At 34.6% G+C, this 16691-nt stretch overlaps 4 protein-coding genes across 8 annotated transcripts in view; 2 read left to right on the top strand and 2 right to left on the bottom strand.

Moving 5' to 3' along the window:
- The window catches only part of Pez (protein tyrosine phosphatase non-receptor pez), a 48530-nt gene extending 39575 nt beyond the window's left edge, over window positions 1-8955 (top strand). Inside the window, exons 1-7 of one of the 4 annotated variants that reach the window (XM_066731394.1) lie at window positions 6525-6890; window positions 7005-7371; window positions 7443-7611; window positions 7689-7850; window positions 7926-8014; window positions 8085-8286; window positions 8369-8955. In XM_066731394.1, coding sequence (XP_066587491.1) covers window positions 7022-7371; window positions 7443-7611; window positions 7689-7850; window positions 7926-8014; window positions 8085-8286; window positions 8369-8692 — 1296 coding nt within the window. In that variant the 5' untranslated portion in view covers window positions 6525-6890; window positions 7005-7021 and the 3' untranslated portion in view covers window positions 8693-8955. Of the gene's footprint in view, window positions 1-6524; window positions 6923-7004; window positions 7372-7442; window positions 7612-7688; window positions 7851-7925; window positions 8015-8084; window positions 8287-8368 lie in introns of those variants that run through there. The other 3 variants (XM_066731385.1, XM_066731376.1, XM_066731402.1) reach the window with 3 other exon arrangements.
- Window positions 3126-6359, bottom strand: LOC136776043 (claspin-like). The gene is made up of 5 exons (XM_066731365.1): window positions 4267-6359; window positions 4057-4193; window positions 3766-3966; window positions 3490-3681; window positions 3126-3418 (listed from the first exon to the last, which is right to left on the bottom strand). Exons 1-5 carry the CDS (start codon window positions 6209-6211, stop codon window positions 3323-3325), a joined length of 2571 nt encoding a protein of 856 aa, XP_066587462.1. The 5' UTR covers window positions 6212-6359; the 3' UTR covers window positions 3126-3322.
- Window positions 8956-10456: 1501 nt separating the features above from the next.
- Window positions 10457-11760, bottom strand: Uros1 (Uroporphyrinogen III synthase 1). Its single transcript, XM_066731415.1, has 2 exons — window positions 11267-11760; window positions 10457-11186 (listed from the first exon to the last, which is right to left on the bottom strand). Exons 1-2 carry the CDS (start codon window positions 11463-11465, stop codon window positions 10591-10593), a joined length of 795 nt encoding a protein of 264 aa, XP_066587512.1. The 5' UTR covers window positions 11466-11760; the 3' UTR covers window positions 10457-10590.
- A 155-nt stretch (window positions 11761-11915) lies between these two features.
- Window positions 11916-16668, top strand: Ctr9 (RNA polymerase-associated protein Ctr9). 2 transcript variants are annotated; one of them, XM_066731352.1, is made up of 7 exons: window positions 11916-12165; window positions 12322-12420; window positions 12499-12738; window positions 12813-15306; window positions 15367-15541; window positions 15614-16177; window positions 16275-16668. In XM_066731352.1, exons 1-7 carry the CDS (start codon window positions 12124-12126, stop codon window positions 16330-16332), a joined length of 3672 nt encoding a protein of 1223 aa, XP_066587449.1. In that variant the 5' UTR covers window positions 11916-12123; the 3' UTR covers window positions 16333-16668. The 2 variants fall into 2 exon arrangements, with proteins under 2 accessions (XP_066587449.1, XP_066587447.1); XM_066731350.1 differs by having other exon boundaries at window positions 12813-15541.
- Window positions 16669-16691: the final 23 nt, after the last annotated feature.

The raw sequence follows: 16691 nt of genomic DNA, 5'->3' as shown, positions 1-16691 counted from the left end.
GCATACCGTAATGACGGCTTTTGCACCAGGAAACGTAACAGCGTCGTACGTCAATTATTGTACACGTACGATATGCTTTCTTACCGATATGTTTCTACTTAACTCTGACACCGTTGGAATCGAAGAACCCCACATTATTTCGTCATCTTCTTACCTCCCCTGCATTCTATATATTTTAATGTTAGGAAAATAATTATATCGAGAATTTGATCGATAATTGTATTTAACGCGAATATATCATTTATTTTGCCAAACAATCCGTCGTTATTTTCTATAATTCTTGGACAAAATTAGTAATTTATCGACCCTGATGGTGATTTACTTTGGACCTGGCACAGCGACATTAACGGCGTGAGCGGATGATTGTGTAATTTTGATGCGAGTCGGGTAGTTAATCTGCGCTCCTTGGGGAACCCGGAGGCCGCAGAATCACCCTGTAATTGGACAAGAGGCTGTTGAGATACGTTCAAGATGCCCGACCGTTCATTCTCTCGCTTCACGTATATCTTATATATATATATATATATATATATATATATACTTTCGACAACGCGGCGGAACAATCTTCCAATCGCGTTGCCAATTATTTCCATTGTCCAATTCTAAAAATCACAACTAAGTTTATCCGCGTGGTTCATCCTCAATTAGCCTGGTAATTATCCTTAAAATAATTACAGCAACGTCGAAAATAAGTAAGCTAGTCTTGGAAACATTTTGTGCGAGTATTAACATCGTGACTTTATCTATTACTATACTCTTGCTTCTTTAGCTATACATATTATACGTACTGGAGAGCAATGTACATAAGCTTATTTTAAAGTTTATTATCAACATTATTGTTACAATTAAAATTTCTGTGGATTCATGCTCCAGTACGACGTTATAAATAAATCTCTCGCTGAAACATTTGTACAGCGTTTGCAAATACAGATAATGCAGAGGATAATAATCAGCGATGGAATAACTGATTTTTTCACGTTGACGTAAATTTTGGCTTTAAATTGCAAATCTCTTTGAATGGACCGAGAGCTGTTGGAAAATATTGTTCCAAATAATACATGGCTGATGGATATTCAATAAAGGCATTACGGCAGAGTGAATCGGTCGATACGGATTTGATAAGATTATTTGATGCGCTGCGGTGGAACGTTTGCTACGTGTTACACAGACTTCAATTGCATCCGGGAAATGACTGGAAAGCACGCATGAAAATACAACCAGCCACCAATAACGGATCATAATTTAAATTTAATCATTTCCCGCGCACCTATTTAGATTTGTAATGAAATTTATTCATCATTACAATCGTTTATAAAGTATTAGGGATAAGGATGAAAAAAAAAACAGTTATTACAGTTTAGGAAAACCGGAAAATAATCTTGCCTGTAAACACAAGTGACTAAAATGTTAAAAGAGGAAATTCTAACCGAAGGAAAATCTTTAACTGATATATATATATATTAGTGAGGAGGCTTTAAAAACTTGATGAAACGCGCGTCAGCACATTTTATAGTTAATGTTTAATAAACGGGTGGGTGTGAGGAGAACATAAATATTCGCATTGTTAGTTGGCAGAGGTACGAAGCAGAAGGTATTTGAATAAGAAGAGGGAAGGAGAGAAGAGAAGAGTGTAGAAGGTTGATGGAAGGACGCGTGGGAAGAGTGAGTGAGGGAAGAGAAGCGAGGAAGGGGGGACAGTATAAGCTTTTTGCTTTCGGATGTAGTTGCGAGTGCTCTCGTTGGTGCTTTTGCAGTGTGGGTGGCTTGTGCGCGTCGAGAGCTTCGGGCTTTGGGCCGCTTCTACATATTTTATGCGATTTTAATGTGTCTCTGGCTGATGTCGGCTCTTGCGCATCGTACCATCACCAACACCAGCAACACCAGCAATAGCAGTAGCAGTAGCAGCAGCAGCAACAGCAGCACCAGTGACGTCACTGAATCTGCCAAACGCAAGAGGAGCACTCCAACAGCCTCACGGACCAAGAGTTACCACCGTGATGCTCTAATCGGCTTACGCAACAAGCCACCCCTTATCCTCCGTTTCCACACAAATCTTGAGCTCCTTCATACCACCAAGTCCCCCTTGTCACTCTTCACCTCCATCCAAGCCTCTCCTCCTACAGATGCAACATCCTTCTCCTGCTAAACGACGACTATTACTTTACGGTTTCCATCCCCAACGCCTTTGCCACCAACTTTCTTCTTGATATATCAGCTTCCCTTACCTCGCGGACGTCGAATAAAAATTCAGATACATTATAAACTTTGCATTATTTATTCCGGTAGATATCCTTTCGAGTAAGCAGTTCGTAAATTCCACTAATTGTACAATCTTCTGGAGATGCCTTAAAAAGAAGAAAGGTAGGAAAAAGGAAGATATTATATATAGAGTTTAACAGAGTTAAAGGTCTCCATGCATGTATGTTGGACGATAGAACTACAAAATGGTAAGCTTTCATCGATTTGCATAGGATATAATGGAGAAATGGAGAGTGATAACAAGGTAAAAGAGAGGAGTTTCTCTGACCGGCAACAGGCAATTGTGAATAAATTTTAGTAGCTCGCCTTGTGGAAATAATATTGCTGCAGGCGAGTACATTAACGTATGTGATGATACGTGAATACTTTTAGAGGGGAGGTCTAACGCGTGGATGTGTGCCTGCCTTTGCCCTACCTTTTCATACATGCGTGTTTGCAGAGTGCACGAGGGGTACGCAGTTGCCCTAGGCCAGGTCGTGCATTATAGGATAGAGTTACATTAAACACACGGTACCTACCGCATTGCTCTTCTTTTCCATCATAACTATATATATGAATATCAGCCGAAATATGCTCGCTCCGTTTGTAATAGTCACGTGACGCGATATCGAACGAAACTATCAGCCAGCTTCGTGTTAATGATTCAGCAATTCATTATCGGACTTTATGAATATCTTATTTCTATATGTCACATGTCTAACTGTAAATAGTTATTTAACATTAATTATCTTATTCCATGTATGGAGTATTTGATCATTTTGATTAAGATTTCATTTAAATTGAGCAGACGATACTTATCGCATTACTTTACCATAATTGTTATGAATATCAGTTTAAATACGTTAATTCTCTTACTTCTCCTAAACCACCAAGGGTAATCCGACCATTTGGCCAGTTACTAATGTATTTAGAATTTATATAATGCTTCTTCTCTTACAAACTTATTCGTGTCTTTTCATATATTTAACTTATTTTATACAAAATTTAATTATTTGTTATATTACAGTCAACAATAAAAATAATTTGCATATTACATATACATTAGCTAATTAAAACAGTCTTTTCAAAACAACTTCTTCCTATTTGAGGAACTTTCTTGAACTTTTTGTTTTTTCACTGATTTTGGAGTAATTCCTTCTGGTGCAGTTCTTTTACGAAACTGAAAAATAATATTTTTAAATAAATTACCCTCATTACACAAAATTATGATGATTCTGTAGAAATTATTACCTTTGATTTTAAATATTCAGTTGAGTCAGACTCTGCATCTTTTAAATCTTTCTTCTCTTTAACGGATGGACTTATATGTGTAAAAATGAAATGTCTTGCATTCTTATTTGTTATACTAATTTTATCTGTATCTTTCACTATTGTAGCTATACGGGCAAGGGTTTTCTCGCCTTTTGCGAGAAGCGAATGTTTCTAGAATAGTTATAAATTATTTAATTAGTATTAATGTTTTAATCAAATAAATGTAACTTAATTATAATTTATAATATTACTTACATATAACGCATGCGACTTCCTTCCATCGGTGCTCCCTAGTAAGTCAGTAATGCTTCCTGGCCTAGTAGGATTTTTTGGCTCACTATCTTTTGTATTTACTTTTTTGTCAATGGTGACCTGTATTTTTTTCAAAGCTTTTACACCTAATTGGAAAATTTGACTATCTCCTAGATCATCTCCTATTTCATCCAGTAAATCTTTCTGAAAACGTTTGATAATCCTGGTTAAATTTTTAATCAAAATATTCAAGCATATAAAATTTCAAAATTCAAGTATAATCAGTATCCTTACTTGTTTTTCTTGCAGAAACTTTTCCCTTTCGTGTCTCATTTTTCGCCACTGCAGTTCATTTTCATCTTCAGGATGGTCAAACCAGACATCTTTTTCTTCATTTGCATCCTGATTATCGTCAGTTAACCCAAGTTTGTCTGCAAAAATAATTAATGTTATTTACCGATATAAAAGAAAGTTTTCAATATACATTCTACTTTAATTAAATACCTATATTTCTCCATTTGAACTTGCGCTCTCTGCCCGAATTATCTGAGTGCAAATCTCCATCCTCAAACAACAACTCTTTAAGAAATCGGACTTCTCTCTGATCTTCATCCAGCAATTGCATCATATGCATTTTTTCCAGCTCACTTTTCATTTTATTCTCATCTATATCCTCTTTATCCCCTTCTTCCATTTCTAATTTATCTAAATCTTTTTCATCTTCATCTGCAGATTCCCAATCGCTTTCACTTAACTCAGCTTCATTGTCCAGAAACGTAGCAGCAACTCTTTTAACATCATGCTTAGGTATAACAACAACTTCATTCTCCTCAGAATCATAATCAATAAATTTTTCATCTTCCTCCTCCTCCAGGATATCTTCGTCGTCCAGCTCCTCCTCCTCATCCCCCTCACTTTCTTCATCATCAGATAACTCTAGTTGTTTTACTTTCCTTTTAGTTAATTTTTTTTTCTTCACAATTGATGTCTTTCTTACATTGTCTTCCTCAGAAGAAGATACTATTCTTAAAGATGGAGTTACATACTCGTTGTTGGTTGAGCTAAGCTCAACATTATCCTTTTTACAAGGAATAGAATTATTATCCAAAACCAAGCTAAAGTCTTGCGATTGCTCTTTCTCTACATCTAAACTACTATTTTCTAAATTCTTCATATCTACAATTTGTGAGTCAAATTTTCCAGAACACAGTCCTTCCAATTGTGACTCTGTCATTTTCGAGTCTGACGTCAAATTAATCAAATTACTATCATTTTCTTGCTGTGTAACAAACTTTCCAGAGCACAATTGCGCAAGATCTTCATCTCTTATCCCATCCTGGGTGTCAGCGAATAATTTCTTTTGCAGTCCGATTCTTTTTTCCACTTTATTATAAGACAGTTTCTCAGATGGTGTATCCTCAACTGATAAAGATACACTATCCTCAATTAAAAACATATTTTGCTTTTTACAGGAGCTTTTTTTATCAGAGTTTAAATTAGAGTTTAGTGCAGTTAGTTGAGTAACAGGAGAAACCAAGCTTAAGATATTTGTTTTCATCAATGGTGTTTTACAGACTTGACTTACATCAGACTGTAATTGATTATGTTGATAAATGTTAATATCATCATCAATATCACTAGTCCAGGCATCATTGCCATTGTCTGTTTCAAACATATCAACATCTGTTTTGGTTCTAGGAAAGTTGACGTTTGATACATCTATATCTGTTTCTTTATTATTTGACTGGTTAGAGTCATCATCAAAAGCTTTTACTATTCGTTTCAAAGATTTTAGGGTCTTTATATTTCCGTCACTACCATTACTATTGTCATTTTCATTGTCATCATTATCTTCATCACCAACAATTTCTTCTCCTTCAGAATCTTCATTTCCTTCATCATCCTCTTCAGCTTCTTCATCAGCATACAAACACTTTGTCCTAGTTCTTTCTTTAATAATAATATCATTTTCCTCTGGCTCACTCTCTCCACTATTGGATTCTTCATCATCCAACATTTGCTCTTTTTCATTGCATTCTATTATGTCCTCGTCCTCGTCCTCATCCAATTCTTCCTCATTCAATTTTTGTTTCTCCTCTTTCTGCTTCCATTGCTCACTGCGTTTTTGTGCCATTTTCAATTGTAGTTCCTTTTTCAACCATTGTAGCTTTGCACCAGGTTTGTTTAATTCTGAATTTACACATTCTGTATTAGATGAAGTGTATGAATGTACTTCTGTTACAGGTATTGGCCCGCTCTCTGTTTCTTTTACATTAATAACTGTAATTTCAGAAGGACTTTCGGCTGGTTTTGGAACGAATGAATGTCGAGAAAAAAATCTCTCTAATAAAGAATTCACTCCTTTCTTATTCGGTTTCACATCCTGTGCCAAGTCTATTATCATACCTGGTGATCCCTTTAATGTAGGCTTCATTTTAGGCTCCGACATGTCATTTGACGGAATCTTGAGAAAATGTTTTTACCGCCTTTTTTACACCCATATAGGCCATATAACACCCAGCCCAGTAACCTAACTATATAATACAGCCCATGCTCATAACTTCATTACTGCGCAACGCTGCGCATCCAGCCCAGCGTAATCCAGAGTGCAATCAGCACTGGTCAGCAGTCACTCAGCAGTGTCAGCACTGCAGCACACAGCACTTCAATGCTTTAGTATTTGTGTATGTACATACAAGCAGGTTAACTTAAGTTATAGCTTTGTGTATCCTGTTGTGTACCGTGACCGTGTATACTGTATACTGACTATACTGTGACACTGCTGTCAAATAGAAATGCACCTTCGAGTATATTTATTGTTAAAATCATAAAAGTACGGTTACAGTGGCAACTTTTATTATTACATCTTATTAAAAGCAAGTGTTATTAATAGATTTCAAGCAGAAAGACTCGAAGCTTTGTAATTGATCCTTTAAAGTTGGTCTACGACCTAACAAATGTAACGGAATATAAAGTGAGGTTAGAAATATGTGATACTGTATATTTTACTTAAAATATAATAGCACATTTATATGTAAACAAATTAATTATAATTATGAGTCAAGTTATTTTCAACTAGATTTTTCTTAAGATCTTACTGTGTACAAATTAATGTATTTTTTCCAAAGGTATTATTGATAAGTAATTTATAGAATTTTAGGTACTGCTCATAGTTATTTATAGCTTGTTATTTAAAAATAGATTATCGAGTAAACGTAGTATAAATGTTTTTGTTTCTTTAGTTTATGAACCTGCAAAAATGCCATTCAAGTTTCATTTGAAGAAAAGTAAGCAATATAATGTTGTTTCCAAGAATCAATATGTTATCTGTGTTGAGCTATTGGATACAACGTCTATAGAATGTACGCTTAGTATTGACAGCATTGGTCAAGAATGTTTGGACAATGTAACGCAGCGTCTTGGCTTAGGTCAGCCAGAATTTTTTGGTCTTCGATATTTTAGTCGTCATGGAACACCTACTCCACGTTGGATAGACGTGGATAAGCCATTGAAGAAGCAACTTGAGAAAGATGCAAAAGACTTTAATCTTTATTTAAGAATTATGTTTTATGTGACAGATGTACAGTTAATTCAAGATGAAATGGCTAGGTATTGGGCATACTTTCTAGCTTAATAATATGTATAATCAATTGTACTATGTAAGATTTATGTTTCCATAGATATCATTACTATCTACAGTTAAAAAATGATGTATTGGAAGATAGGATTCATTGTAATTCTAGACAAGCTAGTCTTTTAGCTAGTTATGCAATGCAAGCTGAATTTGGAAATTATGATGTTGAAAGACATACTGTGGAATGTTTACTACAATGTACATTATTTCCAAAGGTAAATACATATACATTTATTTCTTATAGATGATATACATATAAACTATGCTTCTGATTAAGAAAATTTTCTTATAGATTGTGATAGAGGCTGAACCAGGTGGTCAAGATTCACTGCTACATAGTGCCTTATGTCAATACAAAAATTTAGCAGGCGTCACTCAAGCCGCATCTGAAGAATTATATATTTCAATTGCTATGCAGCTAGATGGTTATGGACACGAAACTTTCACTGCTAAAGTTAGATTTTGTAAAAAGCCCTATTATTTTATAGCCAGTTATAATACTAATCAATATTGTTTGTGCATATTTTAGGATAATAGCAACAATGAAGTAATACTAGGTATTTCCATTAATGGAATAATGGTGGGCTATTCCAATACACAAACAACACAATTTTATAGGTTTTTATTACATGCATAAATTTTATAAATAAAAGATAAATATTTGTTAACGAATTCTTCCCTTTTGCAGATGGAAAGATATTAGTAATGTTATTAATCATAAGAAAACATTTCGAATAGAGTGTCAGTCTGAAGGTGAGGATGTAAAACAATTTACGTTTTCTGAATCACGAAGTGCAAAGTATGTTTGGCGATTATGTATAGCGCAACACACATTTTATATGCAATATCAAGAGTCACGACCATCCGAACGCTCGACAAATGGCTATTTTGTAAGCATTGTCATCTTAAAAGATGTATTTTTTGAATATACATATTGCAATTAATATTAAATGATTATTCTTGAAATTTTAGGATAGTGATACAAATGATTCAGGTGAACAAACTGTATCCATGAGTTTAGATAATCGTATTGCCGAAGATCATATGAGATGGACTAGTTATAACGATCTATCCACGTCACCTTACCCCGTAGTTTCGGTTTCCTCTACAGATATAAATAACTTACGTGCATTATTACCATCATATAGACCAGCACCTGATTATGAAACAGCTGTTCAGATGAAATACAATAACAGTAATAATGTCCCTCAACCATATTATGCTAATCAGTCTACTATTATTGGCCAAGATATTTCATGTCTTCTTGGTAATGTGGTTAATCGTAGTAGATATTGATGAAATGAAACTTCAAAAAGTATTTTAGGCTAACACACTTAAACATATAATGTTTGTGTATAAAAATTATGAATATGAAATTTTAACCCAATGCAAAATAGTATTTTTACAATTTAAATATTAACATACTACAGAAATTATTAGTGAAGACTGAAATTAAAAAATAATTCAATTATTTTTACGATTTAAGGCTGAGTTGATGTTTTGGCTTGTATACTAACATTTTTAATTGTGTAAACCATTAGATTTTATACAGTGTAAATTTAAATATAGAGATATCTTTTTATTAAAACTGACTTCAAAAATCTAAGCAAATTTTTCAGTTAGTACTTTTAAAATAACAAATATTATAAGTATTTCAAATTTTTATTAATAATAAAATTTGTAATATTTCAATCTATGATATCATATAAAATTAATTTAGAGAAGGAGTCAAATTAAAAATTATACATATGCTAAAAGGTTACTGCAGAATCATGGGTAACCTGCATGGATGAACCATACTTTTAGAATTGTTGAACATAATGAAAGGTCAGTTTAAAAATTCTTAACTCAACAAAAACTTTGCTTGAAGAAATCGTTTATTTTGTTTAGATCTACGCCATGTGATAAAAGAGAAACTTTAATTTAAAATTTACTCTTTATTTAGAATTATACGGATGTCCCATTTGAAACAGGACATCTGATCTGCTAATTTACTCGCAACCCGCGCAACTGACTGAGAAAATCGAAATACTTTTACTAAAGCTTAAAGAGGGCTATCAAATTGCGCCTTTGGATGAATCATGAAAGTTAGTGAGATAATTGTACGATGATCATCTTGATTTTTAAATGGAATTCCATATTTTTTATTACACATTCGTATATTTTTCTCACGAATTTTCCAAAACATTAAATGAATTTACGATTTCATGTAGTTGTTCGCTAAATATTTCGATTTAAAATTATAACGTGAGCGACTATACATACATTTATATGTATATCGGTGGTGTACACTGCTTTAATTAAATCTTACATTTAAATGTAATTTCAGAAGGATATTTCTAATAAATGACTCAAGGAAATGATGAATTCTTACAGCGTTCTGAAAAAGCTATTGGGAGAAGTTATATAAAAATATGCAATAGGATATAAGAAGTTCCATTTAGAAAATCAAAATTACCTTCAAATGATGTTTTAAAAGGTCAAACCAATTGCATAAGTTCGTGATCCTCTCTAAGTAATACAACATTATTTGAAAGAACATTTTTTCGCGCGCGCGCAATTTTCCGGTTCGATTGTAGAATATTTAGCTGCCCTATCTCAAATGAGGAACCTATATAATAATTTTTAATTAAATTATTTTCCTATTCATTATATCAGCAATTATAAAAGTTATAAGAACTTTTAAAAACTAATTAGAGTTTCAAAGTAATTATTACCATAACTATGAATCTTTTAGTCTAATTAATTTGGTCATATCTAAAAATTTTTATATAAGAATAAGAATTATCATTGTTTTTTCTTTTTTTTAATATCATTAACAAACTACATTTTGTTATTATCTTAATGTTATTTTAACAGTAATAAAAACTGTTTATGCATTAACTGTACATTTGTATAATGTACTCTTTATATATTTTATAATAGTAACTAAAAAAAGAGAAATTCTTGCATTATTCCAACAAAAGTAGTTACATATAAATAAAGTAAAAATCAATTTTGCAAGTTTTATTAACTACTAATATGCAAATATTATTCAAAAAACAAATGCCAAAGCATTTCTTCTTAAGAGATAGGTAGGTATATAGGTGTATAATTTTAAGAAAAAATTAAAAGTAAGTTTTTAGTTAATTATACAAGTATAATAATAACAACTATACAGACAATTTAAAACAGATGAATTATAAGCAACTTCTTTATCGATTAATGAATTGATCAGCTTCTTTAATAGCTTCAAGTAACGATGTTGGCTTGGGTTTATTAGCTACAGCACAAACTGTAAAACCAGTTTTTCTTAAAGCTTCAGCTGTAACTGGGCCTATAGCTACTGCTTTAATGTTTATCATTTCTTTTGGATGCTGTTTTAATATATTAGAAATGTGTTCAACAATAGATGGACTAAAAAATACAAAAATTAAAGGGAAGCCTGTGACAATTTGTAAAAAATCATGTTCAAGTGTTTCAACTGCAACGGGCCTATAGACTATAAGTTTATGAAATTTGATCTCCCTCTTACTAAGCTCCTTTTCAATAGTATCTCGAGCAATTTCACTACAAGGATATAACAGAGGCTTCGAGCTACTACTCTTTTCTTGAATAATGATTTTAGCTAATTCTTCTGCATTACCAGATTGGCTGCCTAAACAATTCTGTAGACCAATATTTTTAGCTAAATTTTCTGTTGCTGGACCAACACAATATGTTGACATTTGGGTCCATTGATTGAGTAACTTTTTTTCTTTTAATACATTGCCCAGGGCTTCTACTGCACGCCGACTTGTAAGTATTAATCCTAATTAAAAGATATTAATTAATAATATTTATTATGACTACATTGAATGGTAAATCGATAAGTTCTTTTTCAGCTATTACCAGAGTATATATCTGGCGAGAGCAGGCATTTTTCTAATGTTAGCTGATTAAAAAATTCAAAGCGTAAAGTATAAAGATAGCTACATAAGTAACCAGCTGACTGTATTGTTTTTATATAAATTTCATGCGATTCAATGTCTTCTGATTGCCCTTTGCATAATACCACATTTTTGCATTGAGATGACTCATGTGCACTCATATCACAGAAACAAGTTCATTTATTACTAATTTTATGAACAAATAATAATAAAAGCGATAACAGCTTAAGCAAGTACAGTGTTGTTAAAATTCATATTCAACAATAATGGAGTGGTTGATGTCTTTACATTAAAAAGAGATTAGAGGACTTAGAGGTTTCACGGAAACTGCATGGTGGTCTACATGTATGCAATGAAGAAATCAGAGAAAACTCTCAGGAAATACGATTGCAAAATGCAAATGTTACGAACAGTTAAAATAGCGAATGTCGTATTGCAACGCCGTATACGCTAGTAAAGTACTAATACAAAAACAACGAAGTGAGAATGTGTAGTAAATAGTAATGCATATGCATACTAACAGCGTTATCTATCGGTAACATTTAGCATTTTTGGGAGTACATACGTTTTCCTATTATATTGCAATATTTGCAATACACTCCCTACATTATGATTGTATTAGTACTTTACTAGCGTATAGTGTTTTTCTGTTTAACGGTGCATGTGTTATTTGACTATAGAATAGAAAGACTACCAATGAGAAACTTCAGCACAATCTCGCCCTCCTCGTCCTCAGTGTTGGCCGTCCACGATCTGGCTTGATCTCAGATCTGGCTTGATTTGGCTTCACTGAATTAAGGAAAAAGATCTGCATCTGCTATGGCGGGGTGCATAGAGATTCCTCTGCGTGACACGGATGAGGTATTTAATATTTTACGTATTATCACTAAGAAATATAAGAGAATCCTTCAATAGACAACCTCTCATAAATTTATAAAAAGAATGTTTAAGCCTCATAAAAGGTATTTAATATAGTCGAGTTTAATTAATATATTTTCTCCATCATTATACCAAAAGGTTATAGAGCTTTACCTTGACCAATTGCCAGAAGGAGATGAGGTGCTTGGGATATTACGGCAAGAGCATGCCCAACTTAATATCTGGGTTAATTTGGCTGTAAGTATAAAGCTGATAACCAATGTCTGTCTTAGACATTAGATTTGAAATTAATTTGAAACTGGCTAAAACTTTTAGTTGGAATACTATAAACAACATAAGATTGAAGACTTCATTAAGATACTGGAATCATCTCGAATTGATGCCAATATTGATTACCGTGATTATGAAAAAGATCAGATGCGAGCCTTGGACATGTTGGCTGCATATTATGTGCAGGAAGCAAATAGGGAGAAGAACAAAGATAAGAAAAGAGATTTGTTTACAAAAGCAACATTGTTATACACAACAGCAGATAAAATCATCATGTATGATCAGGTAAGTTTCTTTGCTTTTCTCAAAAATAAGTATAATTTAGGCTAAACAAAGGTTTTAAAAATTTCAACTTTTAGAATCACTTGCTTGGTAGAGCATACTTTTGCCTTTTGGAGGGTGATAAAATGGAGCAAGCAGATGCCCAGTTCAATTTTGTACTCAATCAGTCTCCAAATAATATACCTTCTTTGTTAGGAAAGGCTTGTATAGCCTTCAGTAAAAAAGATTATAGGGGAGCCCTTGCCTTTTATAAGAAAGCATTAAGAACAAATCCCAATTGCCCAGCCTCTGTAAGATTAGGAATGGGTCATTGCTTTATGAAATTAAACAATCAAGAAAAGGCTAGATTAGCATTTGAAAGGGCTTTACAGTTAGATGGACAGTGCGTTGGAGCATTAGTGGGTCTTTCTGTTTTAAAATTGAATCAGCAACAACCCGACAGTATAAGAACAGGAGTACAAATGTTGTCTAAAGCATATACAATTGACTCAACTAACCCGATGGTACTGAATCATTTGGCTAACCATTTCTTTTTCAAAAAAGATTACAATAAAGTTCAGCATTTAGCTTTGCATGCATTTCACAATACAGAAAATGAAGCAATGCGTGCAGAGAGTTGTTATCAATTAGCCAGGGCATTTCATGTTCAAGGGGATTATGACCAGGCTTTTCAATACTACTATCAAGCAACTCAGTTTGCTCCACCAGTATTTGTTTTACCACATTTTGGTCTAGGGCAGATGTATATGTATCGAGGTGATGCGGAAAATGCAGCTCAGTGCTTTGAAAAAGTACTGAAAGCACAGCCAGGAAATTACGAAACGATGAAGATTCTTGGTTCTCTGTATGCTAAGTCAAGTTCGCAGTCGAAACGTGACATAGCTAAAAATCACTTAAGAAAGGTAACAGAGCAGTTTCCTGACGACGTGGAGGCATGGATAGAGCTGGCTCAAATATTAGAACAAAGTGATTTAAATGCTGCATTGAATGCTTATGGAACAGCGACTAGAATACTGAAAGAAAAAGTTGAAGCGGAGATTCCACCTGAGATTCTAAATAACGTAGGTGCTTTGCATTATCGATTAAATAACTTGGAGGAGGCAAAAAAAAATTTGGAAGAGTCTTGGGCTCGTTCAAAGGCAGACGCTTCCGAAGATCCCGTTTATTACAATTCAATAGCAGTTACTACCACATACAATTTAGCTCGTCTCAATGAAGCACTGTGCATTTTTGACAGAGCGGAAAAACTATACAAAGACATTCTAAAGGAACACCCAAACTATGTAGATTGTTATCTTAGATTGGGATGCATGGCAAGAGATAAAGGCCAAATCTACGAAGCTTCCGATTGGTTTAAAGATGCTCTGAGGATTAATAATGAACATCCAGATGCTTGGTCATTGCTTGGAAATTTGCATTTGGCCAAAATGGAATGGGGCCCCGGACAAAAGAAGTTTGAGAGAATTTTGAAAAACCCGTCTACTAGTACCGATGCGTACTCCCTAATTGCCTTGGGAAATATCTGGTTACAAACATTGCACCAAAGCGGAAAAGACAAGGAGCGCGAGAAAAGACACCAAGAGAGAGCATTAGCAATGTATAAGCAAGTATTGAGAAATGATCCGAAAAATATATGGGCTGCGAATGGAATTGGCGCAGTCTTGGCGCACAAGAATTGTGTAAATGAAGCCAGAGATATTTTTGCTCAAGTAAGGGAGGCTACTGCAGAGTTTTGCGACGTGTGGTTAAATATCGCACACATTTATGTCGAACAGAAACAGTTTGTCAGTGCTATTCAGATGTATGAAAATTGTTTGCGAAAATTCTACAAATACCACCACGTTGAAGTGTTGCAATATCTTGGTAGAGCATACTTTAAAGCCGGTAAATTAAAAGAGGCAAAACTGACACTGCTAAAAGCCCGTAGGGTAGCGCCCCAGGACACAGTATTGTTATTTAACATAGCCCTTATATTGCAACGACTTGCTACTCATATTTTAAAAGATGAAAAGTCAACTTTGACTACAGTGTTGCAAGCGGTTCATGAATTAGGACTATCGCACAAATATTTCCAATATTTGTCGTCGCACGGCGATAGAATAGAGCAGCTAGCGGATGCGGAAGCAAGGAGGTGTCAAGATTTACTGTCACAAGCTCAATATCATGTTGCGAGAGCCAGAAGGTTGGACGAGGAGGAGAAAATGCTTAGGCGCAAGCAAGAGGAAGAAAGGCAGGCGTTCAAAATGCGGCAGACAGAAGAACAGCGGAGAATGGAGGAGACTCGTCGCCAGAGGGAGGAAGAAATGTTGCAAAAGCGGCAAGAATACGTGGAGAAAACGAAGAATGCTTTGGTGTTTGGTGAGATGCCATCAGAAAAGCCTGGAAAGAAAGGCAAGAAAGTCCGTAGTGAACAATACCTTAGCGACAGTGGCGGTTCTGGAGTAGATGAGCCCAGAGAAGAGGCACCCAGAGAGAATAAACGTAAAAGAAAAGGTAGCGGTGATAGTAAAGAGAAGAGATCCAGAATTAAAGGCAGGAAGAGGAAGGAGCATAGTAATCGAGAAAGCGGAGGTAATGTTCCATTATTATTCAGTCCTTTTATTATGGAATTTCACGGTTCTATTTTTTTAGGGTCGGAAAGTGATAGGCCCAAGTCGAAACGAACGAGGAAAGCTGGTGTCAAGAAGGATAAAGGACGTTATAAAAGTATACCTGAAGTGCCGAAGGGTAAAATCAAATCAAAGGAAACTATATCGACCAGTGAGTCGGACAGTGATGCCGGTGGTGGCCTTAAAATTGCAAGCGGGTTAGTATTCTTTAAACCGTACCCTCTCTCTTTCTTCATTATTGATAAATGGATCTTGTATTTAATTGACAGTGAGGAAAGTGGCAACGAAGGAAGCCCGCGGGGGAAGAGGAGAATCGAGTCTGACTCTGATGAGTCTCGTGCTTCACGGTCCAGGTCTAGATCCAAATCTAGATCAAAATCCGGCAGCCGATCTAAAAGTCGTTCCACCTCTCGTTCTCGATCGCCATCTCGGTCTCGCTCGGCTTCGAGGTCGCGGTCCGGTTCAAAATCGAGAAGTCCTTCCCGTTCAAGATCAAGGTCAAGGTCTGGCTCAGCCAAAAGCAGGTCCAGGTCACGCTCAAGATCTAGAAAAAGCGGATCACGATCAAGGTCAAGGTCAGGGTCGGGATCTAGGAAGAGCGCATCGAGATCGCGATCTCGCAGTGGCTCTAGAAAATCTGTATCACGGTCAAGGTCAAGGTCGAAGTCGAGGTCGCGATCAAAGAGTGGTTCTCGCTCTGGGTCCGAACAACGTGAATCAGCCAGAAGCAGTAGGTCACGTTCAAAATCTCGGTCAAAAAGTAGAAGCAGGTCACGCTCCAGATCTGGTTCAAAAGCTGGATCTCGTAGTCGTAGCCCAAGTGGTTCTGCACGGTAAATATTTGATAACATTTGATCCCTTTTAAACCTTTAGTTATATTAATTATAATTATATACATTACTTAAAATTTGTTGTTATGTTTAATTTTAGCTCTGCATCTCCAGTATCAAGAAAATCTGTTTCTGGAAGTGAAGCCGGTTCCCCATAAGAAAAGGAAACTACTGATTCCTATAATCTACTATAGGACTTTATAGTAGACTCGAAAGAAGACATTTCTTTTCCAAACTACATATTTTAAATAACAAATTAAAAATATGTATGTTATGTATAAAGCAGTTTATAAAAGTTATTGACGTACTTTTTATAAGTCATATGTTTATTTTTAGTTTTAAACGTTTCTTTACAATGTAATAAAATGATACTTAAATTGAAACTTAAAAAACAAACCGCTACTTACGTGGAAATCGGGATAGTTTTAAAATAATAAAATGCTATTAGTTGATAAAACAATGATTTATTTCAATAAAATATGTACTACTTAAAATGAAAATGCTGTCACTGTTTTCT

The sequence above is a fragment of the Prorops nasuta genome, unplaced genomic scaffold (assembly GCF_024137725.1).
Source record: "Prorops nasuta isolate Cenicafe-Biocafe unplaced genomic scaffold, Cenicafe_Pnas_1.2 PNAS00002, whole genome shotgun sequence".
Taxonomy (NCBI): Eukaryota; Metazoa; Arthropoda; class Insecta; order Hymenoptera; family Bethylidae; genus Prorops; species Prorops nasuta.
Note: the sequence above shows the minus strand (reverse complement) of the source record. Positions and strands in the feature narration are given on the sequence as shown.